This window comes from Lacerta agilis, chromosome 1 (assembly GCF_009819535.1).
Source record: "Lacerta agilis isolate rLacAgi1 chromosome 1, rLacAgi1.pri, whole genome shotgun sequence".
Taxonomy (NCBI): domain Eukaryota; kingdom Metazoa; phylum Chordata; class Lepidosauria; order Squamata; family Lacertidae; genus Lacerta; species Lacerta agilis.
In genome coordinates this window covers 11,824,118-11,852,105 of record NC_046312.1, presented here as the reverse complement: position 1 = coordinate 11,852,105, position 27,988 = coordinate 11,824,118, and the positions used below count along the sequence as shown (strand labels likewise).

Genomic DNA, 27,988 nt, shown 5'->3' with positions numbered 1-27,988 from the left:
GAGTTTAGATGAGGATCTCCTGGGGGCAATCACAGCGCTTCCCCGGTGCTGCACGTACTACGAGCAGGGCAGCCTTGGCATGAAATACAGGATACAGTAGGGAAGAGAGGCTGTTAACTGTGTCCATCCCAGCCGAGAATTCACATGGAGAAGCTGCTAAAATTGCGGGCTAGGTGACGTTGGGTGAATTTGTAGCTGGTTGACGGACCAAAGCCAAAGAGTGTTTGCTAATCGTTCCTCATTGTCCTGGGGAAAGGTGACAAGTGGGGTGCTGTAGGGTCCTGTCCTGGGAGAGCTGTCGCAAAAGAACAGGGTTTTCGGAGCACATCCCATCAGCAGATTGTCAATGCCCACAATGAGCAGGGGCATAGCGTGGGCAAGCAGGGGGTGGAGCCCCAGGCGCACAATTTTTAGGGGGCAAGAACCAGACATGCACACACCCCTCCAGGGATCCCCATCCTGCCTTGCCTGCTGCTAGAGGTCTCTGAGTCCCAGAGCTCGGCCTGGCCTAGCCGCCATGTCCCCAGCCCCCTTGCTGAATGGCTGCCTGGTATCTGAAGAAGTGTGCATGCACACGAAAGCTCATACCAAGAACAAACTCAGTTGGTCTCTAAGGTGCTACTGGAAAGAATTTTCTATTTTGTTTCGACTATGGCAGACCAACACGGCTACCCACCTGTAACTGGTCAGCATCAGGGAAATTTGCCTGCCAAGGGCTGTGTTGGCTGGCCAGGCTCCTCACCGCACAGGCAGGCAAGGGAGCAGCACAGTGCCACTTTGCTCCGGTGGCAAGGGCTGAGCCGGCACAGGGGCTCCAGTGAGAGCCAGTGTGGTGTAGTGGTTAAGAGCAGTAGACTCGTAATCTGGGGAACCGGGTTCGTGTCTCCACTCCTCCACATGCAGCTGCTGGGTGACCTTGGGCTAGTCACACTTCTCTGAAGTCTCTCAGCCTCACTCACCTCACAGAGTGTTTGTTCTGGGGGAGGAAGGGAAAGGAGAATGTGAGCCGCTTTGAGACTCCTTTGGGTAGTGATAAAGCGGGATATCAAATCCAAACTCCTCTTCTTCTTCTCCGTGAATCCTCTGTGCCCCGTGCGCACGTGCCTGGCAGCTTTGGCGGCAGGGTCTGGCCTGGAGTGGTGGGTTCTGTTGGCCCTCGGTGCCCCGCCCCTGCCTGGACACCAAAAAAGGACGCAACACAGCTGACAGTGAGCAAATTAAAACCCGTCAGCTGGAATCATTGTGGGATTTGGTGCCCCCACCAACCTGTCAAACCTGGCCCATGAATGGTGAGGGTGGTAAAGATCTGGCCTCCAGGCAAGTTATGCTCCCTTCCCTAAAATAAGACTTGGGGCAGATCCACACGATACACTTAAAGCCCATTCAATAGATGTTTAAATATGTTTTAATTATTTCCCCAAAGAATTCTGGGCACTCTAGTTTCCCACTCATGGAGCTACAGTTCCCAGCATCCTTAGCGAAGTTCGGTTCTACTAGAACGACACTCTGCTAATGGAGCAGCCTCCGTTTCTCAGGCTCAAAACGAAACAAAGGCCTGTGGTTAATGCAGTCCTGCCACGCTCCGTTCTCAGGCTCAGGGGGAAGCACCTTGTGTCACTTACCTCTCCGATATAGCTGATTAAACCATCATGCCTTGAGGGACCGTAGATGCATTTCTTGGCAGCCCAGGCATGTTTTTCCACAGCAGATTTCCTGTAGAGATTTAGATGCCGAACGTGAACAGCATGAAGTAGTGGCAATAGAAACTGACCCAGTCAGGAAATGATAAGTGACTCTGCAAATCGGGCTTTGGATTGGGGGAGCCAGCTGTTTATGGAGCAGCAAACATCAGTCGGAAAAGAGTTTTTGTGTGACAGGAGGCGAGCAGTCTGCTGACAGAGAGCAGCTGTGAACACTGTAAGAGTCTGCTGGATTAGTACAAAATGCACCTGGGTGCTTTTGGAACTAACCTTCCCAGGGGCTGCTTCGGACCACCTGTTTGTGGACCATTCATCCTGAGTTCCTTGCGCAAAGCCTATGTGGAGGTTAGACAAGGTCTGGTTTCGATTTAGCATTTGTTCCCATCTCTTTGCAGCGGGGTTATACATCAGTGAGGAGTTGAGAACAAAGAAAACAATGAGAGCCTGCTGGATCAGGCCAATGCCCCATCTGATCAGGACCACAATACCTGAAGGACTACCTCTCCCCATATAAACCACCCCAGACTCTGCGTTCATCATCTGAGGCCCTTCTTCTTCGTGTGCCTCCTCCACATGAGGTCCAGAAAGTGGCAACACGAGAACGGGGCCTTCTTTGTAGTGGCTCACCGCCAGGCGCCAAACGAAAACATTCCTCTTCAACCAGGCCAGTTTGGGCTGATTACTATTCCACAGTCTTTTCAATGTGTTTGTGGGAGGGGGATTTATTGTTTTGCTGTTTTGTCTGCCTGGGGCTAATGGCATCTCTTTGTTTGGGATGTGGCATACCGGTATTATGGCTCCTGTGAGCAGAAACTGAAAATGGAATTGCTGGACTGTGGAAAACACTATTGTATTTTAATATTCTGTTGGAAGCAGCCCAGAGTGGCTGGGGAAACCCAGCCAGATGGTGGGGTATAAATTATTATTATTATTATTATTATTATTATTATTATTATTATTATTATCAGGGAAAAACATTTCACACAGAATTAAGAAGGCAAAAGTTGAACAGGTCAGTGGTTGTAAAAGTAAAGGAAAATTATATGAAAGATTAACATCTGAATGTTTTATTGATTAACTAAGAAAAGCAATGTGATATTGGATGACCAGCACTTTGCGAAATTCAGAGCATGGGAAGTCACCCAAAGATATAAAATAATGCATTTATATTTGGCTTTTTTAAAAAAAAGTATTGCAATTTGGAATGTCTTAATGTGGTTTTTATTGGATTATTAAATTGGAAAACTTAATAAATATTATAAAAAATAAAAAATATTGTTTTGCTGTTTTGTTTTACTTATTTATTTGTGTTTCTCCTGTATTTTATTCCGTGAAGTACCCTGAGATCTTATGATGAAGTGTGGTGTACAAATGCAATGCAATGCAATGCAATCAATCAATATCCAGCATCCTATTCTCATGGTGTCCAATCAGATTCCCGTGGGAATCCCGCAAGCAGGACCCGAGCACAAGAGCATTCTCCCCACCAGCTGTTTCCAGCAATTGGCTGTGCAGTGTCGTGATGTCATAACATTCATTGAGTTATCCAGAGTGGGTGGAACCACCCATATAACTAATTTGGGGAAAGGAAGTCTCAATAGCCGGAGGATGCAATGGCACTGAACAGGGAGAGGAAAATAAATGTATATTCATTGATCTCTGTACTTATCAGGGGCAGGATTCTTTCCCACTGAAACTGCTAAGTTTCTTTCTTCCTACCGGTACAGTTGGAAACTAGGTACCATTCAGCACATGCTCTAATTCAAATCATAGCCTAACCCTAAACTTAGCTGGTGGCTTTCACCAAACCTCTTATCATACAGGATTATATATTTTTTTAATCCTCTGCTTGTTAAAATGAAAATAGCTGATGGGGCTGTTGGGAGGAAGAATGGGATAATACGGTAATTCCAAAGCATTTCCCTGCCAAAAGCTTTGCTATATTAATTACTTGCAATCTTTTTTATGGGGGGGGGAGTTTACAAAAGGCAATTTTCGAGATGTTCAGCTGGGTCCATTTCATGCCTCCCCAATACATACCTGCAAGCGGAAAAAGAAATTAAAAAGCCCTCCTAATTGAAGGGGAAGCAAATTTATATATCATCATCTAACACCCACACACCCATATGATGGTTATCAAAGGAAAACTCTGAGAAACCGTTTTCTCATCTAAGCAAGCAAGGCATGGCAGGTTGGTATGTTTGCTGGGGTTTCCTCAGGGAGGAAAAAGGGGGAGGCGAGAAGCAGGAGGGAAACGTTTTGAGGTTTTGCTCAAAGGAAATTCCAGTAATAACGAATAAAGCAAATAATGTCGCCTAAGGAGCCATCAAGAAGGCTGATCGCCGAAGAATTGATGCTTTTGAATTATGGTGCTGGAGGAGACTCTTGAGAGTCCCATGGACTGCGAGAAGGCCCTGCATGGCATAGCTCATAGTGCTCACTAGAAGGACACATCCTGAAGTTGAGGCTCCAGTACTTTGGCCACCTCATGAGAAGAGAAGACTCCCTAGAAAAGACCCTGATGTTGGGAAAGATGGAGGGCACAAGGAGAAGGGGACGACAGAGGATGAGATGGTTGGACAGTGTTCTTGAAGCTACTAACATGAGTTTGGCCAAACTGCGGGAGGCAGTGAAGGATAGGCGTGCCTGGCGTGCTCTGGTCCATGGGGTCACGAAGAGTCGGACACGACTGAACGACTGAACAACAACAACAAAGGAGCCAAGCATGCCGAAAGCCAGCTAACTGCTGTAAACAAGGACCTCGCACATCGTGCTGGTGTTCTAACCGGCTTCATCACTGCCATACAGTATATGCCACAAAAGCCAAATGGAAGCCAGAACAGAGTTGAGGGAGCTGAGGCACTCGAGCTGTTGCTAGACTCCAACTCCCATCAGCCCCAGTCAGCATGGCCGACAGTCAGGGAGGATGTAGTTGGAGTCAAGCAACATCTGTGAGGTTGCGCAGCCTTGAGACAGTGCATGGTTTGTGTTCGTTCTTGTTCTTGTTTTCATTATGTATCTCGTCTTCTCGTTTTGTATTGTTACGTTGTGAACTGCCCTGTGATCTTCAGGTGAAGGGCGATCCAAAAATTTAACAAATAAGAAACAAGAAGTTTACTAACGGTAAACAGGTTCGTTGGCAGGACACATGGAATCAGCTGGCGTGTCAAACCCCCGTTGGCAGACGTGTGCCGGTGGGAACATGATTTAGCTTGTGGGCAGAGAGCACAAGCACTGAGCCAAATGCCCCTCTCGAGAACTGCAGAGAAATGCATCCTTTGCTGCTGCTTCTGCAGCAACATCATTTGAAGAAGAACAAAAATTAGGAGAAAAGCTTGATGTCTTGTTGGGCATCTTCTGGTGGGGTAGGAGAGGGGGTAGGAGAGGGGTATTTGGGGTAGGAGGGGGGCATGGAATGGAATGAAGATGCCTTTGGGTGTCTTTCTATTGTATTTTGTAGTTATATAGATCATTTCTGTACCCCTTAACATACAAAGTTATCTCTAAGTGGTGTGCAGAAAACTAAAACAGCAGCAACAGACAACTTAAACACCGATAAATATTACGAAAACACAGTTGCATAAAAATGTCACATCAGTATCAAATTACTAATGCATGAACCCAACATTGATTCCTTCTCCTTCTGCATTCTTCCCTCTCAGCATCCTGGCCCCCACCCAGGATTCCACCCATCCACCCAGGACTCTCAGCCAGGGCCCAAACAAATTCACAGTTCACCCACAAAAACCTGAGAATGAAGAGGGTTCCTGGAACCTGCTGACATCGCCCAAGTCTCCCACACTAGGCTTGGTTTTGGAAGGACAGGCACTGAGGCAGATGGAGAATCCTCAGGCTGCCCTGAGCTGTGTACCACCCCGCAGTCAGCTGCACTTGCCACACCCACTTTCAGGTGGTGTAGTGGTTAAGAGCGGCGGACTCGTAATCTGGTGAACTGGGTTCGCTTCCCCGCTCCTCCACATGCAGCTGCTGGGTGACCTTGGGCTAGTCACACTTCTCTGAAGTCTCTCAGCCCCACTCACCTCACAGAGTGTTTGTTGTGGGGGAGGAAGGGAAAGGAGAATGTTAGCCGCTTTGAGACTCCTTTGGGTAGTGAAAAGCGGGATATCAAATCCAAACTCTTCTTCAGGTACAGCAGGTTTGTTTTGTTTCCCAGAGGGTCCCCAGAAAGGAAACATAATATAATATAATAATAATTATTTATTATTTATACCCCGCCCATCTGGCTGGGTTTCCCCAGCCACTCTCGGTGGCTTCCAACAAAATATTAAAAATACAATAAAATGTCACCCAACCACTCACATTTCTTCCTCTAGCTTCTGCCCTCTTCTCCAGCTTTTGGCACACCCATGTTTCTGTTCACATTGGTGTGCATTGGGACCTCTTTTTGCATGTGCCCAGGATTTATTTTTGTATGCCTGCAAAAAAGGGGGGGTGCACAGACCCTCCAAGTGTCCCTATTTTTCCAGATACAGGTAGGTAGCCGTGTTGGTCTGCCATAGTCAAAACAAAATAAAATAAAAAATTCCTTCCAGTAGCACCTTAGAGACCAACTAAGTTTGTTCTTGGTATGAGCTTTCGTGGGCATGCACACTTCTTCAGTGCCAGTCCTGGATTTACAAAAGCCATACCTGTTTCTGAACTGATCCCAGAATGTTCCACTTTCCCCCTATTTTCATCAGAGAAATGTTGGAGGGTGTGGCGTTATGTGACCCCCAAGACAACTGAAGGCAGCCCTGTATGGGGAAGGTTTTTTTTTAAAAAATGTTTAATGTTTTATTATGTTTTTATATATGTTGGAAGCCAAGCCACCCAGAGTGTCTGGGAAAACCCAGTAAGATGGGTGGGGTATTATTATTATTATTATTATTATTATTATCATCATCATCATCATCATCATCCCTATTTTCATCGGATAAATGTTGGGAGGGTCTGTATGCATTCCCAAAGGGCAATCCAAATTTTTTGTCCTTGTTTTCTCCACCCCCTTTCGATTCTCACAATTCTCTTCCAAGCAACTATTTGTTACAGACTGGTGGAAACCAAGGACAGTTGTGTGGCTTTGAGAGTGAGACTGCGTGCAATATGCAGCCACAAGTTTTGGTGGGTGCTGTGCAGCCTTTTCTCTTGGTGCTAAACGAGCAAGAGCAGCCAACTTGAAACCACACTTGGGTGGTGAGCAGCACCAGACCATAGAGTGATCGGGGCAGAACTGTCAAGTTTAGTTCATATTAGGGTTGCCATTATTATTATTATTATTATTATTATTATTATTTATTAGACTTCTGCTCCCATACCTTAAACAGTGATTAATTGCTGGTTATTGGCTGAAATGACTGGATTCAATAATGTATTTCTAACTCTGATTTTAGTATGAAAAATGTTAAAGGGCATATGAATCCTACAGTTTACCTGCGGCATCAACCTTTTTTAATAAATTTTTTTTATTCATTTTCTGATTTTTAAAAACATACAAAACAAATCATACAGAACAAAACATACAAAACAACAACACAACAAAACATGTAATTATAAATGTCTTGATCCTTATTTTGGTATTCATCTTAAATGGACTTCCCCAAAGCCCCTCCTTTCTGATTTTCATTTTGCATTGTCTCTGGCAATTTTCCTTATCAAGGTTCTTAACGTATTGAAACATATAAAATATACCCAACCATTATCTTCTAACATTCCCAAATCATTTTTTCCTCACCCAATCGTACAAAAAAGACTAATCTTAATTTTTTTATAATCCAATAATTAAATTTAGACATTACTAATCTAACAATACCTTCCCTGCTACCTCCTCTCCCTTCTAAGGCTATCCAAATATCCTAATATCCATATAACATCATATATTTATTAACCTATTTTTAATCTTAAATCGCTGTCTCCTCCTCTGGTCCACAAATCCCCCAATCTAGTTGGCAAGTCCCATAAATCAATCCCATTACAAAGCCAAGTTATCTTATTCATCTTTAACCTTTATATTATCTTCACCCCACCTACCTGCAGCATCAACCTAACCCGTATAATACTCATTATGTAATGCCATGAACCTCACTGGGTGATCTTGGGCCAATCACTGCCACTCACTTTAACCTACCCTACAGGGTTGTTGTGGACATTAAACAGTGAGGTGGGGAACCATGTGTGTTGCCTTTGAGTTCCTTGGAGAAATGCAATAAATAAGTAAAATAAAACACAGTGGAAAACGATGGCTCAGCTGAAGCAATTCTCATGGAAAGGTGACTTGTAACACTTAGGATATAGGCTTCCGACTGCCAATTCTCTCCTGGCATTTTCTTAACTTGAACAAGAGTTTGGCAACACGATTACTCTTTGCATTTCACGGCTGGACTGCAAGTTGATGAATGTGACCCCTGCATTTTAAAATAAAAATTTAAAGAAAACACTGGCCGCACCTTGCCATTATTTGACAGTGTCTGCCTCTCTGAAGAGACAATAGAATGGGAACAAACTGACCAGGAACTAAATTATAAATCAGAATAAGAATCAGGTGACTTTAAACACAAGCTGAATGACCATTCTCTTTTTTAAAAAATGAATTTTCCAAAGCAAACAGCAATTAAAAGCAATACATTACATATTCAAAGATAAAGATCCTAAATCCTGTCCAAATCTTGGACCATTTCAATTAATACCTTCATCTCATTCCCCCACCCGTACTTCCCTCCACCTGTGCGCGATCTTCTTTGCCTTCCTTTCTTTTTGTTATTGTTGCTTTGTTCATTATATTTCTTTTCCCGTCGTTAATATTATATTATATTTCCCGTCTCCTTGCGGCTTTTCAGTTATTGCATATTAATTTTCAGGCTCCAGCATCAACTTTTTCCATGTGATCCTTAACACATTCCCATTCTTTCTTAATTATTTGATTAGATACTCTCTAATTGATGCCGTTAATTTTGCCAACTCCGCAAATTCAAACATTTTAGTTCTCCAATCTATTAATTCTGGTATTTTATCAGTTTTCCAATTTTTTGCTATCACGATTCTGGCTGCTGCAATTGGGTAAAGGAATACATTCCTTTTATCCTTAGGGATGTCATTTGATATTAACCTAATAAAAATTCCTCTGGTTTCTTAGAAATTGACCTCCTGGATATCTTTCTAAGCTCTTCATGTATCGTAATCCAGAATTGTTTCACCATCTTGCACCCCCACCACATGTGATACATTGTCCCCACCTCTGTTTTACATCTCCAACGGAGGTTTGATGGTTTTTATATACATCTTTGATATTTTTATTGGGGTGAGGTACCGGCGGTAAAACATCTTCGTTATATTTTCCTTAATCAAATAACACGCTGTGAAGTTTATATCGGTTTTCCATAGCCTTTCCCATCTGTCTAAAGGTACAATACCTTCAATAAAATACCTGAATGACCCTTCTCAGTGGTTCGTCTCCTGCAGGCATTACTCAGCTATTTCTCTTGAATGACACAGAAGTATTCACATTGCTTAGCTACTCACTGCAATCATCTTATTAGCAAGGCTGGCATCACAGAGTGCAGGGCCGGCTCTCCCATTCGGCAGAGTGAGGAAATGGCCTCGGGTGGCAGATGTGGGACAAGACAGAACTGTGTGTGATGCAGAGCTGTCAATCTTCCCTTTTTTGCATTGGGAAACAGCCATAGCTGTCAAATTTTCCTTTTTTTGCAATGGGCACTGGAATAAGGGGATTTCCTGCAAAAAAGGGGGGGGGGAGTTGACAGCTATGGTGTGATGCATGGCCTGGCGTGCACTGCTACAACAGCCTGATGCCCTTGGGTGCTTTGGGGGTTGCCATCCCATCACCCGTTTCATATGCCAGTCCAGTCAGATTCTGCCCATGGACTGGAGGCTGCCATTTTGTTCTCAGGTTCAGAAGATAACATCATCTTAAACTATATATCCAATATATGGGGCTTGAAAAATGGTAAGCGCAAATGGATTCTCTGAACCCTTACATCTGCAAAAAGATTGATATGGATACATTGGCAGGGGAAGGGGAAAGTCTTCCTTAGATCCATGGACAGACGACATGGCAACTCTTGCAACCTATGAAAATTAGGTATGGACAAATGGACAAATGTATTGATATTAGGAAATTATTTATTGGAAGCATAGTGACTCATGAATGGGCATATACAAAAGGGACATAATAAATCTTTCTTATATTATTATAAGATATATTAATATATTAAAATAATTTTATTAGTACATTATTATAAGATACTGAAAGGGGTTGGAATAGATGACCCTTGCGGTCCATCCCAATTCTACAATTCAGTGATTCTAAAAGTACATTTTAATGGCGTTTCATTATTATTGTTGTTGTTATCAGGGCCGGATTTAGGTTTGATGAGGCCCTAAGCTACTGAAGGTAATGGGGCCCTTTATATGTCCAGCTGTCCTTTGTCAACAACAAATCGTCGCTGTTTTTTGTGTTGAATATATGCTATATGGTAATTTATGGACCTAATAGGTATCTAAAGCCATTTGCATGTAACAAAATTTGCATTTTATCAAAGTGATTGTTGAACTGAAATACAATTAAGAAGAAGTTTATTAATAGTGAAATACAATTAAGAAGAAGTATATGGGGGTGCGCCAAGAGAGTGGGGCCCTAAGCCTTATAGCTTGTTTAGCTTATAAGTAAATCCGGTACTGGTTGTTATCCTTGCTTTCTTCTTCATCATCTGTTTTTCCTTCTTTCCTTTTTTTCCTTATTCACTTTAATCAGTTGTAAAAAAAAAATCCATAACTAGGGACTGAGCATAAGCAAACCCGCACTTAGGAAGCTTTGGAATCTCAGGGATTCGAGTTTCCCATCTCGCCATGCATCTCTGGCGATGGGATGACCCTACACCGTCGCCTGATTTTGGCGAGAGAGAGAGAGAGAGAGAGAACAATAATCGCATCCTCTCCCAGTGCGCCAGTTCGCTCTCTCGGCTTCTGGTTTTAATAGGAGAGCCGCAGCCAATCAGGTGAGCGCATGCAGCTGGGCATCCTCAGCCCATTTCGCTGGGAGTCTTTTCGGTCCCTGCAAGGCGGCGGCGGCGGCGGCGTCTCCACCCCTCATCACTACCACTCCCTTCCTCTGCAATGACCTAAAGCACCATCTCTGCAAGGCTGCTGCGATGGAGCAGGATTGCAATGCAGGGCAGCAGACCTGGACCGTCTAGTCTCTGGTGACCGGCGGAGAGTGTCAGCAGTTCGCTCCCAGCTCGAGCCACTTTTTCCTGCTGCGTCTCAAAAAACCTTCCATCTTCTGCGCTGGGACTGAGCCTACAGCCGACTAAGAGTCTCTCTCTCTCTCTCTCTCTCTCTCTCTCTCTCTCTCTCCTTCCTCTGTCTCACATTGCTGAGAGCCAACCCAACCCACCAAGATGTGTGACTGTTTTCATCTAGTACTTCCAAACTGGCCGGGATCTCCAGGCAGTGGTGGGCTTAACTGTTTTTTTCTACTTTCCTTCTGCGCTGCTGCTACTGCTGCTGCCGCCGCTGCTGCTTTGAAATGCCTTTGCTAGCTGCGAACCCTCCCTCTGTGATATCCTCCTCTCCCTGCAGCTTCTTAGGGTGTGGCTTTGCCCAGATAACTGCATGCATCAGAGTTCAGAGCAGAGTATTCACACGGGCAAAACTTCATTTCGCCTTCTTACAACGCGACAAAGTCACCTCTGAAATCTCCTGCAATGTGTCAATTGCTCTCTTTTTTTGTGGTCCCTGTCAGAATATGTCAGGTTCTTTAAGCCCAGATTGCATGCCTTCAATTTCACCCCCCCCCACCTCCCCACTCCCTTTAGCAGTGAAGCTGCTAGGGCACACTGTGCATGGCATGGCATGTTCTAAAAACAACAGCAGGAAAAAGATGGCTTTTTTGACTGCAACTGAAAATATGTGATAAACGCTTTGAATGTGTAGTTTTCAACATTTCACATGCTTACTGTCAAGAGTTTATGAGGGATCGCGGTGAAAGTTAATGGTGTTTTCAGGCACGGCATAAGGTTCAGCAGAGTTACAGTAATGCCACCATAAGCTTTTAAAGTTTCATAAATAATTTCAGACTGTGTTCCCATAATCCTCTTGAGGAAGGAAGCGTTTTAAGCTTTCTTTTTCTTTTTAAAATGAGGTTTCAGGATTCAATCTTGTCTGGAAGCTGTGCTCCTAAGTCCTGAGTATTGGGGGGAAGGTACAGGTGCGCAATAGTGACCAGAATACACTCTGTGCATGCCTCAAGCTGCTCTTCTTCATTTCATATTCCTTCATGTGTTTTTCTTTAAAGAGCAATATTGCTGAAGAATGATGATGGAGGCAGGTTAGCAGGCGGAGTTTAGAGAGAAATGTTTAAGAGCAAGACGAACGGAGAGCCGGCTAGAGTTTTATTTTCCTGTTTATTTTCTGACAAGCAACAGTGGCATCTTGACTTGTTTCCCCTCTCCCAAAAGGCAAAGTAGATCTTGTTATTTTTGCATCATGATAACCATCGCCCAGTGTGTCATGCAAGGCATCTCAGAGAGAGAAAAGAAAAAGGGGGAGGCAACGGCGATTGGCTGATTCATCCCAAAGGCAACTTTTCAGAAACAAGTGCAATTGTTTAGGAGGCTGGCTGGCTGGCTGCCATGTGTTTGATATATTGCAAGTATGTAGTGAATAGACAGAGAAGGTCGGTATCAAATCAGAGTGCCTGATAAGTGAGATTTCTTGCAAGATCAAAGTGAACATCAAATCTTTTCCTGGTGGCTCATCTTGTGTTACCCTTTTAGTGATACTAAGTGTGTGTGTGTGTGTGTGCGCGCGCGTGCACACATGCACACACAGAGAGACATGCCTTTTGAAAGACCGCAACTTGTGAAAAGCTTTCTGAGGAGGGTGGGGTGGAGCGATCTTAAGGGTGTGTGTATTGAATACATGGCTTGTTACAATGCCTGTTGTGGTTTTTTTTTATACAAATCTCTTATAATCCTGTTTCCTAACGCGTTGGAATTTATGGGGCTGGCTTTATCTCCCCTTCATTCTCATGCAGAGTAGTAACTTTTACTGATTACGACTCCTCCACGGAGCCGGGGGGGGGGGCTATTTTTCCACAAGAGAAAAACAGAGCTTTAGCCCTTTCCCTAACCCCAGGATAATATTTTGATTAGATGAGCATCATCCGAACAATAATATTTTCCAGCTTCGCATTTTACAACAGGGATGGCCGTTTGGCAACCTGAGGGCTGGATCTGACTCCTGGAGCAACTTTATTGGGGGGGCAGAGACACCCCCCACACACATTTTGATCAAGCTGTGATAAAAGGCCTTGCTCATAGTTTCACTCTGGTGCAATAGGAGCGACTCCATCTGTATTTCATAAAACTCTATTGTATCGCTGTCTTTTCTTGTTTACTCTGGATGTAAGGAGGGACTTTGCTTCTCTTTCTCTCTCCGAGAACATTTATTCCTGAGGCTCCCACCACAAGGGATGGTTTCATTTCTTCTGAGCACATATGCCTTATACTTGGGAAGCCCCTTAACTGCTGGGGGGGGGTCCCAAGGTTATTATAGAGTTCTCATCTGCACTATTCGTTTTAAAACAGTATCATGCCACCTTAAGCAGTCGTGGTCCCATGCCCCCCTCCCCTCCAAATCATGGAAACTGTAGGAACTTGTTAAAGATGTCGAGAGTTTTTTAGGAGACCCCTGTTCCCCTCTCAGAGCTCCAGTTTCCAGAGTTCCCGGTGAGAAGCGGGATTGATTGTTATACCATTCTGAGAATTATCTCTCTTTGAGGGGAATACAAACTCTCAGCATCCATAATAAACCACAGTTCCCAGGATTCTCCTTGGGGAGCCATGAATGTTTACAGTGGTTTGATGCAGCTTTAAAAGTGTAGCAAAAATGGAGCCAAAGTCTGACTATCCATGAGAAGTTATGTTTCTTTCTGGACGTGGGCACTGGTGTTTCTGAGGCTATGTACACACCTCACAATTCAAACACATTCAAAGTACATAACTTCCCCTAAAAAAATCCTAGTGTGGGAATTGTGGCTCTATGCTGGGTGAACTACGGTTACCAGGATTCTTGGGGGAGGGGAAGTTTTAAATGTATGGTGAATTCACAGCCTGTTGTTTCCTCAGATTATGTAGTTACACCAGGGGTCAGCAGCCTTTTTCAGCCGTGGGCCGGTCCACCGTCCCTCAGACCATGTGGTGGGCCTGACTATATTTTTTTGGGGGAAATATGAACCAATTCCTATGCCCCACAAATAAACCAGCGATGCATTTTAAATAAAAGCACACGTTCTACTCACGTAAAAACACGCTGATTCCCGGACCGCCCATGGGCCGGATTGAGAAGGCGACTGGGCCGCATCCGGCCCACAGGCCTTAGGTTGCCTACCCCTGGGTTACACAGTCCCTGGTGCTGTGATTTGAGCAGAAATGCGTTTCTGTTCGGCTTCTGCCGTTGCCTCCAGCCCACCCTTGCCAGAACCCTCAGCTAAGGTCTTACGCACCCGGTTGCAGGGAAGGGCCGTGGCTCAGGGGGAGAAGGCCCCAGGTTCAATCCTTGACCTGTCTAGGGCTAAAACCCCAGAGAGATACTGCTAGCCAGTTCAGAGACTACTGAGCTCGTTGGATAGATATTTCAAGATACGACAGGCACCCACAATTTCCACTTTTCCGAAACAACTGAAAACATTTTTCTTCCGGCGGGCTGTCCTAGCTGGATAAGCGAAACTTTGCCACGCATATTTTGTATGGTTCTAGTTTTGTTTTACATTTATTTGTTGCTTTGTGCTTTTTAACTGTGTTTTGTTTTTGCCGTACATCACCTTAAGACGATTGCATAGAAGGTGACAGATAAATTAATAATGATAAGAGTAACATTCCTACATGCACTGGTTCAGTTGTGCCAATCTTGATCGATGGGGAAGGTGGAGTGCATTTTTACACAAATACAACAGTGTGAGTCATGATAGCTCCCTAGTATCAGGACCCCTCTTGCACCAGCCCTATCCATTTCGCATTTTTCACTGCAGACTGCAGGATAAGAGGCTTCATCTTAATTCCAAGCATTTGCGGCTTAATTGAATTACAGATCAGGCTGCCTGAGCAGCAGGTGCAAGGTCTTGCGATAAGTTGAGTTGCCATGTTCTTGTACGTTTCCGTTGAAGCAGAGTTTAACAGCTTGTCCAATGCCAAGGAGCCGAGAAAACCTAAGAGATCTGCTGCTGATTTGCTAATAATTGACCTCTCTTGTGCATAATGCATACCAAGGAGTCGAGGCTTTGCTGACAGAAACCTGTTATTGCTTAGCATCAGTTACAAATTACTTCTAAAAGGTAGAGCACTTAAGCAAGTTAGAATTGCAAGAGAGGGGGATTGTGAATATTACGTTATTGGGTTTTATTCCCCTTGTAGGACGCTCTGATCTCCCTAGTGAGGAAGAGCAGGATGAAAGCAGAAAGCAGATTTTAAATAAAATAAAATAATCTTGCACCCCAAACATAATGCTCTGAAGTAGAATCACTTCATATCCATTCATCTGAGAGAGATGCTGAAAAATCCAGGTTTATTATGGGTGGATTGGCCCATTGCTTTTTCCAGTCAATAATATAATAATAATTTATTATTTATACCCTGCCCATCTGGCTGGGTTTCCCCAGCCACTCTGGGCGGCTTCCAACAGAATATTAAAAATAGAATCAAACATTAAAAACTTTCCTAAACAGGGCTGCCTTCAAATGTCTTCTAAAAGTCAGATAGTTGTTTATTTCCTTGACATCTGATGGGAGGGCGTTCCACAGGGAGGGTGCCACCACCGAGAAGGCCCTCTGGCTGGTTCCCTGTAACTTCGCTACTCTCAATCTATAGTTCAGGGATAGCCAACACGCACCTCTCCAGATATTGTTGGACTACAGATCCCATCAGCCCTGTCCACTGATGGGATATGTAGTCCACAACATCCGGATCATACCACATTGGCTACTCTTGGCATACTATTTTGCACATGAGAGGTAAAATGCGTGCAATCAAATCCCAAATCCTGCCTGCCTGCTTGCCTTCATTTATTTATTTATCTAACAAAATTTAAATATGGCTGGATTGAAGAAGAAAGCTCTAAGCAGTTCACGGTAATATAAAGTAAAATTTAAACGTTCTCAAAAAAACAAAACAAAATAAAATTCTCAATAAAAATAAAGTTAAAAACAGGCATCTAAAAGCACTCAAAAGAGTATTGAAATCAACAGTAGCTAAAAACACACGAGAGGCAAAAGAGATAAAAGAATTATGCATGTCTAGACAGGCTTGCCCAAATAATAAAGCAAATGCGCCTGCCTGGTGTCAAGAGGCGAGGAGTTCCACAGGTGCTGCCACACTAAAAGTTTGATTACTTACAAGTGTGCGATAGGTGCAATGTAGCACTTGTAACAATGTCTGCTCCACAGACTGAGGCAGTCAAGAAGGCATATGTGGGGTAAAGAAAGCCCACAAGTCCCGTCCCCGTCCCCCCGTTAGCAACCAGCTCATATTCACTGTGATACCAAAACAACTGTGTTCCAGCAGGAGCTAAGATTCTGCTTTGTCTCCTGATGGAATGATGCTAGGCTGCTTGGCAAGGGAGGCCATTAAATTAACCACCTGAGGTGTATATACCCCTCCAAGCCCAAGGCTTTCCCTTTAGTACTATATCTGCATTTCCACCATAGTGTGAATAAGCTTGTCTGCACATTGTGTAATGTATGCGATAAACCTCAGCGTTACAGAGCACTGTAGTCAACAAGCGCTCCCTTTATTAATCACTTGGGCACAGCAACATGCTTGTTTTATACTTAATTGGGCAAAATAAGGAGGAGATGTGCTTTTTGGTGGAATGATGCATTGTGGTTGCCAAGAGTTATGATTCAGTAGGGAAGTGGGCATCATGACTTAGTAATGATTCCAAGCTGCCCAAAAAAAGTGTATGTGTGTTCTCTTAGTAGGTCGTTGCGTAGAGAGAAAGAAAAGTGCTGCCTTTTTCTAAACCCAAAGAATTCATTCATTAATTTATCGCCAAAATCTCAGTATGGGTCCCTATTGCAGATACTGAGAAAGCGTGAGACAGATATAAGCTGCAGTCTTTTGCGCATTTGGATGCAAATCCTATGAACATTTACTCAGAGGAATGCCTCTTGAGCCCCATGGCACTTCCTTCTGAGTAAAACATGGATGGGATCCAGCTGAAAAGCTGCCACTTCTTTTTAAAAGGCAAAGACTTCAGAATAATGAATTATGTACTTTGGGATAGCTCAGCTGGCAGATCATGAGACTCATCATCTCAGGGCTGTGGGTTCGAGTCCCACGTTGGGCAAAAGATGCCTGCATTGCAGGGCATTGCGCTAGATGACCCCCATGGTCTCTTCCAACTCTACAATTCTATGATAACAGAGTGCATAATAATAAATATGTATATCAGGAACACTTGGAAAAGTCCAAAGACTAGTAATTAAACTGAATATTTGCATCATGTGCTATGCAAGTCATCACCTGCCTTAATAATAATAATAATAATAATAATAATAATAATAATAATAATAATAATAAATCAGTGGTGTGTTTACAGCAGGACTAGCCAATGTGGTGCATGCTAGACATTTGGGACTACAACTCCCATCAGCTCCAGGCAGCATAGTGAATGGTCGAGGATTATGGTAGTTGTAGTCCACATCTAGCCATTGGCTGCCCCTGGTCTACAGCACTTTGCCAGAGGATCTGCACAGAGCAGCTCAGTGTAAGTAGCTGGCAATGCAATCCTATGCATAACTAAGTTCTCTGGATGGTTTACATGCCTCTTCAGAAGTAATTCCCTCTGAGTTTATTGAGGCTTATTCCCAGGTAAGTGGGTAGAAGATTTCAGTGGGTCGTGGTATTTCCCCAGTTCTCTGGGTTCCCTAGTTTCTTTCTGGCCACTGTTCAAGGCGATGGTTCTTACCTTAGAACAGTGTTTTTCAACCACTGTTCCGCGGCACACTAGTGTGCCGCGAGATGTTGCCTGGTGTGCCGTGGGAAAAATTGAAAAATTCAAGAGAATTACTTTATATATAGTCAATATAGGCACAGAGTTAAATTTTTTAACATTTTCTAATGGTGGTGTGCCTCGTGATTTTTTTCATGAAACAAGTGTGCCTTTGCCCAAAAAAGGTTGAAAAACACTGGCCTAAACTACATGGAGCTTGTCCAAGCCTGGAAGTTAGAAGTGCATGTTCTGATGTTGTGCCATATTTCTGATATGATCTGTAATCTGTTGTGTTCTGGAATTGGGTGTTGAGGCTGTAATGCTTCAGCTATGGTAGGAGTCATAGAATGGTCCACAGCAGTTTCCAAAGTCTAAATACTTGATTGTAAGCTGCATTGGGTTACCTTGGGCAAGATAAAAGGGACTAGCGTATTGCATAAATATTAAACACAGCAGCTAGCTAAACCGGAAATGTTCAACCTCCCTTTGAAAGCACCACACATATCATGAGATTACTGTACTGCTACCACGATACCTTATAGGGATGATAGAAGGACTATTTGAAGTCCTAAATCGAGATGGGGAAGGTAGTGTGTGTTCCTCCAGATGTTGTATTCTGACTCCCATCATCTCAGACCACTAGCCATGTTGGCTGGGTCACATGGGAGCTGGAGTCCAACAACATCTGGTCTGCACCAGATGTGCTCCCTCTGCCCTGAGAAGGCTAGGACCAAGATACCTACAGACCCAGCCTCCGATAAGGTCCTGACCATTAGAGAAAGAATTATTTGCCACAATATAGACGTGGTGTTCTAGGAGAGACTCCGCAAGGATCTGCAGGGCAGCAGCAGCCAAGGTTCATGCCAAGAATTTCAATGGACCTGAGGTGTGGTCTGTGAGTGCGCAAGACAGAAAGCAATGCAGCCCAAGAAAGTTGACTCACCCTATGAGATCTTCTGCTACAAATGCGACGAGAGAGAGAGAGAGAGAGAGAGAGAGAGAGAGAGAGAAAGGAAAAATGCTCATAGCTGGCATGGAACGCAATACAGCTTTAAATAGTACGCAGCACTTGGAAAGGTTTGTTGTATGAATAATGAGTTTGCACAATGCTATAGTTACCCCAGATAAACAAAAACCAGGAATGTTGCTTCCTGGTGTTGGGGCAAAGGACGAGCTGGTGCGCCTCCATTCCATGTGCAGAATCCAACCTGTTCGGCAATTGAACCGACGCCAGCAGCAGTGACAGGACCTCCCCTGCTTATTGTATGGTCAAATATGGCTAGTGTTGGAAGAGATGCTCCATTATGAAATTGGGTCCCTAGCTGTTTGGGGCTTTGAGAGCCAGTGTGGTGTAGTGGTTAAGAGCGGTAGACTCGTTATCTGGGGAACCGGGTTCGCGTCTCCACTCCTCCACATGCAGCTGCTGGGTGACCTTGGGCTAGTCACACTTCTCTGAAGTCTCTCAGCCCCACTCACCTCACAGAGTGTTTGTTGTGGGGGAGGAAGGGAAAGGAGATTGTTAGCCGCTTTGGGACTCCTTCGGGTAGTGAAAAGCGGGATATCAAATCCAAACTCTTCTTCTTCTTCTTCTTTGTGTGCTAGTGCCCTGCAGCTCACTAGCAGCCAATGCAGCACTTCCAGGACCACTGACACTTTAATCCCATTGTTGTTGTTGTTTAGTCATGTCCGACTCTTCATGACCCCATGGACCAGAGCACGGCAGACACTCCTGTCTTCCACTGCCTCCCGCAGTTTTGTCAGATCCATGTTGGTAGCTTCGAGAACACTGTCCAACCATCCCGTCCTCTGTCGTCCCCTTCTCCTTGTGCCCTCCATCTTTCTTTACAGCATTGGACTTTCCTCTCGCTTCCAGGCATATCCGCAACTGAGCCACCTTTCGGCTTTGGCCCAGCCGCTTCATCAGCTCTGAATCTACTTGTACTTGTCCTCCGCTCTTCCTCAGTAGCATGTTGGATGCCTTCCCATTAGGCTGCCCCATTTACTGACCTAGCAGCTGCATCCTGCAGTAGCTGGAACATCCAGACCATCTTCAAGGGCAGCCCCACATACAGTGCATTACAGTAGTCCAGACAGGACCAGAGCATGGGCAACTGAGGCCCAGCTATCCCAGTTTAGCTGTAGCTGGCAAACCAGCCTAAAATGGGCATAAGCACTCCTAGCCATGAAGGCACAAGACTCTGGCGACAGGTTGGAATCCAGGAGTACTTCCATTTCTGCTTAGGAGCGATTGTGTCAATGGCCCTCGACATTTCAATTAGACCAGAAAGGAATCAGCTCCCAGCGAGGAAGTTTCATGGAGCAACAGCTGCATTTAAGTTGGATCCCGAGTTAATATTTTGCCAGAGCCGGATTATGAACAAATAAAAGCGAGATCAAAACCCTTGCCAACCAATATAAAGCGAAGTGTTTATTCAGAAGCAAACATGCCAGCAAAAGTGAAGCGCCTTGCTAGAATTAAGTATAAAAGCAAAGAAGGCAGTCCTCCAATCGCGGGAGTTTGGAAGAAGCTGACATCAGTTTCAAGCCTGGGTGCTTATGGGAAGCTTGAGAAACTGGTTTCGCTATGAAAATAAAAGCTTGTTGCAGATGGATTCCACTTTACCCCCGGAGTGTGACCATTTGAAAACAGATGAAAACGGATACGGATCACTGGTGGAGGAAAAGGAGAGCGGGGGGAGCACAAGCCCCCGGCAGCATGATCCCAGTGGGGTGCTATCGCGGGTGCCCCCCGCCTGCGCTGGGCGCCACACCCCCGGGACGCACGCCACGCCCCCGGGATGCACGCCACGCCCCCGGGATGCACATCACGCCCCCAGGACGCACACCATGCCCCCAGGACACATGCCATGCCCCAGGATACACACCACGCCCCCGGGATGCACACCATGCCCCCAGGATGCACGCCACGCCCTCAGGACGCACACCAGCCCCGCCCCCACCTGCCCTCCGCCCCCCCACCAGAACATGAAGCTCCACCACTGATACAGATGTTCCCACCAACAGGGAGGTGTATCCACACCTCTTCATTTACCTGAGGCATTTGCAGGGAGGGAAAAGCATGGATAGCCTAATAAGAGAGAAGTTTTTCAAATGTGCACCAAGTAACTGCATCCATCCCTGTGGATGGCAGGATCTGTATTCAAACTAAATTGAACGGGTGATTTAGTTGACATTCCTGCATCATAGGGGGTTGGACTAGAAGACCCTCAGGCACCTTTCCAACTTGTATGATTCTATGAAAGAGGTGTGTTGAAGATGAGCACGAATGATTCCAAGTTGAGGAAAACTACATTTTTGTGCTGCAAAAGGGTTAGTTTATGTGCGACCTCAGCCGACTTCAATGCCTTCCATTGAAGGAGCTAACCCTATAAGAAAGGAAATGCAGGCTTTTGAAATCGCCCTCCTCCTCGTTTTATTTGTATGCCGCCTTTCCAAGTTTGCAACCATGCTCAAAGTCAACCGCCGTTGCAAAGGATCGGAGCCGCTCGGTATTTTGTGTGTGGTCCCCTAACACTTTGCAGACACGCTCGCTCCTAAAAGTGTAAAGCATGACTGAGACAAGCTGGGCAGGGGCTGAGAGAAGGAGGCAACGTTCGCCACCCATCTGCTTGTCAGAAAAAACCGGGAATTGGTCGAGAGTACATTTGGTGGCAAGTCCATGCATGTTGGCTTGCGCTGCATGACACAGCATCCTGCCTCAAGCTTTGATGGGGGAAAATGTAATCTGTCTCCAGCCTTAATGCAAAACAACCAATGGTCAGTCACCTTCATATCCCCTATAATATAAATCAGAAGTGATGGCAGATGGGCTGCACAATCTGGGAAGATTTCCAAACTTTTTCTTTTTCTTTTTTAATAAAGTCATTTAAACAGTGTTGTTTGGCAGTGGTGTTTGAGCAGCACTGCAGATGTGCTCTGGACGAGGATTAAGCTGGAGGACAGGTAGGGAACAGAATCTGGCAGCGAACTGGTTGGTCTCCTTTATGCAGCTCTTTTTAAAATACATTCTGGCCTGGAGCTGAACCCAGATGTGAGCAGAGAGAGGAGATAATGTCATATTTATCCCATTCTGACGGGCAGTTCTACAAAGGTAACTTGCAACAAGAGTTCTGGGCACACAACTTGCATTGTTGAGATTTTTCTTAGAAAAAGAAGAGTACTTTTGATAATTTTCCTTGAATATTTCCCACCTTTTTGTGGTACCCAGGTTGCCGAATACACAAACGAGCCCTAGTGTTTATGCTTCTTAGGGCTGACAACATGCATGCCAACCAAGTGCCCCTATTTTCAAGGGACAGTCCCGGAATTAGAAAAGCTGTCCTGGCTTCTCAATTTGATCCCAGAATGCCCTTATTATTTATACCCCGCCCATCTGGCTGGATTTCCCCAGCCACTCTGGGCAGCTTCCAACAAAAATCAAAATACATTAAAATATCACACATTAAAAGCTTCCCTAAACAGGGCTGCATATAATCCTTTATGTAAAATACATATTTTTGTGCACATTTTTGCACACAAACAAAACGCAGAGAAGAGCACAACCCTACCAGGATTTGCATTCTGACCAGCAAACCTGTTTAGACCCAGCTCCGGTCGGATTCGGAGAGCTTTTGCCATGGTTCCCGAGCACGCCGAGGACTTCAAATGCTCTGTATGAGAGCTGAGCTGTATTATTATTAATAATAAATATTTTAAGTACCTAAAATAGCCGGGCAGTGTACTGAGATAAGATAAAAGACAGTCTCCACTTGCAGGTTTACAGCCTTCAGGAGGCTGGGGGACGGGTTGTTAAAAAAGAGTGAGGCAGCTGACCAGACCACAAGTGCTAAAAGCATCATTTGTGGGAAGTGAGAGGCATTTGAAGGAGTTTTTTTGTGTGTGTATAAAGCGGGTCAAGAAGTAGCCATGTGTAAGATAACAAAGGGGAGGGGCTTCCAGTAAAAGGGAGCATCAACTGGGAAATGTCATGTTGGAAGGATAAAACATAGAAAACATGGGATGTGGAGGAGATCGGAGCCAGCAGAAAGTAATGTAGCTTGTAATGTACAAATGTTATAGAAACCGCACAGTGCATAACCAGATAGGAGCTCTCTTGGCACCACTGGGCGAGGGCTGCAAATTGGTCCTAGGCACTGATGTCTCTTGATGAAACCATGGGTGCGAGTCGGCGTTGTGCTAAGTCTCTCACTCCGTCACTGCAAGGATTTCTGCCGCACAACAGAACATTCTCCCTCCTCTTCTCCTTTTGCACGCCCTAAATCATAGAATCATAGAGTTGGAAGAGACCCCAAGGGCCATCCAGTCCAACCCCCTGCCAAGCAGGAAACACCATCAAAGCATTCCTGACAGATGGCTGTCAAGCCTCCGCTTAAAGACCTCCAAAGAAGGAGACTCCACCACACTCCTTGGCAGCAAATTCCACTGTCCAACAGCTCTCACTGTCAGGAAGTTCTTCCTAATGTTTAGGTGGAATCTTCTTTATTGTAGTTTGAATCCATTGCCCCGTGTCCGCTTCTCTGGAGCAGCAGAAAACAACCTTTCTCCCTCCTCTATATGACATCCTTTGATATATTTGAACATGGCTATCGTATCACCCCTTAACCTTCTCTTCTCCAGGCTAAATCGATTCTGAATGCTCTCCCAATCCTCTGCAACAGATTTTATGGAATCGTAGAATTGTAGAGTTGGAAGGGATCCCCAGGGTCATCTAGTCCTACCCCCTGCAGTGCAGGAATCTCAGCTAAAGCATCCATGACAGATAGCCAGCCATTCTCTGATTTAAAACCGCAGGGAAGAAGAGTCCACAACCTCCCGAGGGAGACCGTTCCAGGGTCGAACGGGTCTAACCATCAGGAGGTTTTTCCTGATGTTTAGCCAGACTCTCCTTTCTTGTAACTTGAAGCCGTTGGTTCGAGTCCGACCCTCCAGAACAGGAGAAAACAAGCTTGTTCCCCCTTCCAAGGGACAGCCCTTCGGATATTTCAAGATGGCTGTCGTATCAGTCGCTTCTTTTCTAGGCTAAACATACCCAATTCCTTCAACCATTCCTCATAAGACTTGGTTTCCAGACCCAGATTTGGGAGGTTCTGATGATGTGCAGAGAGTTGTCCAATGGGGATTGCACAATCACAATTACACAAGTGGGGATGCTCACACTGATGGGACATTACAGTTGAGTGCTACCCCCTTTCCCCCCGAGACTGTCACTTATTTGGGTTTGATCCCAGAGGAGGACCCCAATAAACTGGTATCCGGATTCCCCCCCTTCCCATTTTCCGGCACAACCCTTGCATTATTTCCAACTAAAGTGGGTCTTTATAAGTTGAAGACCCTTCCTTGTGTACACTATAGATGAGGGATGGGGGAAGCATGGCACTCTAGATGTTGTTGGATTACAGATCCCATCATCACTGACCCTTGATCATGCTGGCTGGGGCTGATGGGAGCTGGAGTCCAACAACATCAGGAAGGTCATAGAGTCCCCCAACCCAGCAACAAACTACGGTTGTTGCTGCACTTCCATTCAAGTCAGGGTGCATTTCTAACCAAGAAAGGCAGAGTGTGATCTGTAACTGATTTGAATGCCTGTTCTCCCCACTGGTTCACAGATACCATTTGCATACTTTCCAGCCTGCATTATCTGGGGATAAACGGAAAGCTATTACGTAACTGCTGGGTGGTGACAGCCAGCGTTCTTGTTCTTTCTGCTGAAACACAAGGAGAAGGTGGAGGCCGAGAGGAGTGATCTCTTGCTTGTGATCCTGTGGCATTGTTTCTGTAGTGAGCTGGTAGATCAAAATGCTCTTGATTAATAGGGGTGGGGGAAATCAGGATTTGCAGTAATGTCACTTTGGAGAGGAGCCAGCTTCAGGGAGTGGAGATGGAATAAAGTTTCCAAGATTATGAGAACAACATGAGAGCATGCATTGCCACTGGTGGTGTGTGAATTTCTGTGGCTCAATTTGCTAACAACATCGTGCTGATGTCACAGGGGCAAAAACACAGCTAACAAGCTCAACTCATGCATATAACTGACACTCTTCTTTGAAAATTAAACCAATGTCCAGACTTTAACATTGAAAAACTTTACTTGCAGAAACTTATAGATGAATTAAAACATAATATTTAAAGTCACATGCTTCTCCAAGCATGGGCTTACAGTCTCTTCTTCTAACTTCCAAACAACTGTATTTTCCTCACTTTTCAGAGCTCAGCACTTTCAGCCTGTTAAGGTTATGCCTTGCAGCTCCTATGGGAGATTCCCACTTTCACCTTCTCCTACAGCTTTGCTCTCTTTCTTCCAAGCGCTCCAACACTCTATTCAACTTAGCAGTGTTCACAGTGGATTCTAAAACACAGTCATCTTGCCGCACACAAAACGGAGTCTGTCCTTCACTGGATACATCCCATGTGACCAACATTAGCCAATCACATGAGAACTACTAGAGAACTCTCCAGAATTCAGCTACCAAGCAAATAAATTTAAACACACACAAGCATTTACAATTTCAGTGAATTAAATGACTATACTTAACTATGTTCTTACTTCCACTGTTGGAGGCAGAATGCCTCAGAATACTGACTGGTTGGAGTCTATCAACATCTGGGAGGTTCTGTAATGGCTGCCTTAAGGATATACGTGGGTAGATATATCTTGAGCAAAGTTTGGCGAACCTCCGTAGCCAGAGGACTTACTGGGTAAACTTCCTCATGCTAAAAAAAGGTGGAACTTTATTCTTTTCTTTTGCGCCTTACTGCTGTCCACAAATTTAACAAAGTTATGCAAAAGTTAAAACTGTGGAATGAGTCGAAATCCAGGTATGAATTTGTGTACGCCGCGGAATTTGAAGTTGCAGGATTTGAGTTAACTTAGTGCAGAATTTGTGTTTTGTCTGACTTCTCTCGCTGTTTCACGCCTCTTTGATCACTTGAGGGACACCACCTGGTGAGCAGTCTAATGAATTAGCCATTATATATTAGAGAGCTACTGTGTGGAAATGGGATGATGTAACATTTCAAGGTGGGTGTGACCGCCATGCTTTCGGCATATGCACTAGTTTCAGTTTAAGGGACTAGGTGAATGAAACGTGGACACCAAATTCGTAACCTCGTGACGTGATCAGTCGTAAAATCTAGTTTATGTAACAATGAGAAGTGCTTGTCAGCAAAGGAACAAATTGGGCCAGATATTCAGCTGCTGAAAAATGAGTATAGATTAAAGTCCGAGCACTGGCCTAAGAGCAGGGCACACCCAAACCATAACTTACAGCATTCTTTAACCATCACGCTCCGTCCACTGAAAGCCTGGGAAATATAGTTTGTTTGGGGTGCTGAGAATAGGAGACCCCATATTCCCCGCCCAGGCCTACAATTCTGAGTGTTCCTTGGGAAGCGGGATTGAATGTTACCTACTCTGGCAATTTATTTCCTGCATTGACACAGGGTTCGACTAGAAGACCTTTGGGATCTCCCCCATCCTGTGGTTCTACTCATTAATTTCCTGCAGTAAATGAAATGCAGTCACCTTGCATCTCTGGACACCCCAGTGGGTCAGACCAAAGCCCCATCTAATCTGGCATTCTGCTTCCCAAAGCAGGTGTCTCCAGGAAGTCCACAAGAGGGCATAAAGTCCTCTGCTGTTGTTCGCTACCCGCTCACAGTCTGGTGGCATGCCGCCAGTGACATACAAAGGCGGTGGTTGCCTTATTCTTTTCATCAAAATATTTATATACTGCTATATGGTACAAAATAACAAATTGGTTCTCAGTAATATCTACATGGGACGCGGGTGGTGCTGTGGGTTAAACCACAGAGCCTAGGGCTTGCTGATCAGAAAGCCGGCGGTTCAAATCCCTGCGACGGGGTGAGCTCCCGTTGCTCAGTCCCAGCTCCTGCCCACCTAGCAGTTCAAAAGCACGTCAAAGTGCAAATACATAAATAGGTACTGCTCCGGCAGGAAGGTAAACAGCGTTTCCGTGTGCTGCTCTGCTTTGCCAGAAGCGGCTTAGTCATGCTGGCCACATGACCCGGAAGCTGTACGCCGGCTCCCTCGGCCAGTAACGCGAGATGAGCGCCACAACCCCAGAGTCGGACACGACTGGACCTAATGTTCAGGGGTCCCTTATATCTACATATAACAAAATCCTGTAACTATTTAAGACACCATCAATTAAGTTTTATGGAAAGATGTTTTCTTAATTTCCTGAGCGAGGCTGGTGAAATAGAAAAAGGTTTCAGCAGGGATTTTAAGGCTAAAACAGAAGGTGGGTGCTCAGTCTCTGTTGGCAGAGCTTTCCACAGGACTGGATTGATGGGATTCTTAATAGCTCAGTCTGTAGAGCATGAGACTCTTAACTGCAGGGTTGTGGGTTCGAGCCCCATGCTGGGCAAAATTCCTGCCTTGCAGGGGGTTGGACTAAATGACCCTCGTGGTCCCTTCCAACTACACAATTCTATGATTCTATGACACTAAAGGCTCCACTTCACCAACTCAGGAGACAAGCAATGACACTCCTGCAGTAGATCTCAGCGATTGATCTGGAACATAAGGGTTCAGGTGGCCTCTAATTCCTTATATATCCAAGGAAGTCACTGTGGTCTACAGCAGAGCTTCTCTAGCAAATTCCAGAGTTCCCGGAAGCCTGATCCACAATAACTTGGAGCAGGGCTTTCAGTGTGGCAGCCCCTGTTCTGTGGAACAACATTCCTGCCATAATACAACAAGCACCTGCTCTCCGTACTTTGCGGAAACAAACGAAGACCTTTTTGTTCCTGCCATTGTTTTCTACCTTGTATTCATTCTAAATTCATAATGTGGGGTTTTTTGTGCTGTTTTTAAGTGTTTTGGGGAGGTGGGGTGGTTTTTTCCAATTATGTTTTTGCGTTGCTTTGACATATATGGGTGGAAGAAGATACAATTATGGTCAGGGCCGTCTTAGAGGGATCGGCCGCCGTGGCGCGGCGATCCCTCGGCACCCCCGGCGTACCGCCTCTCCGCCCGCCTCCCTCCCTCGCTGGCCGCCCCGTGGGAGGGGGGGTGGGCGAGCGCGGGATGAGGGGCGTGGCGCTGGAGTGGCGCGGGGCTTTGCGCGCCCTTCCCAGCGCTCCATCTGGGGCTCCAGAGGGCAGCCGGCTTGCAGCCCGCCCGCCGGCGCATGAGCGCCCACCCGCCCACCCGTGGGGGCGGGAGCGGGTTGGGGAGGGGCCGCCTGGTATGCCAGCGGGCTCGCGGGGGCACCCCTGGGGGGCCCAGCACCCTGGTGTGC

General features: G+C 45.3%; 1 protein-coding gene across 1 annotated transcript in view; it reads left to right on the top strand.

Moving 5' to 3' along the window:
* The first annotated feature begins 11,105 nt into the window (after positions 1-11,105).
* LOC117060522 (neuroblast differentiation-associated protein AHNAK-like) overlaps positions 11,106-27,988 on the top strand; it is a 94,431-nt gene continuing 77,548 nt past the window's right edge. Inside the window, exon 1 of the mRNA XM_033172809.1 lies at positions 11,106-11,168. Within this exon, the coding sequence (XP_033028700.1) occupies positions 11,114-11,168 (55 nt within the window). The 5' untranslated portion in view covers positions 11,106-11,113. The remainder of the gene's footprint in view (positions 11,169-27,988) is intronic.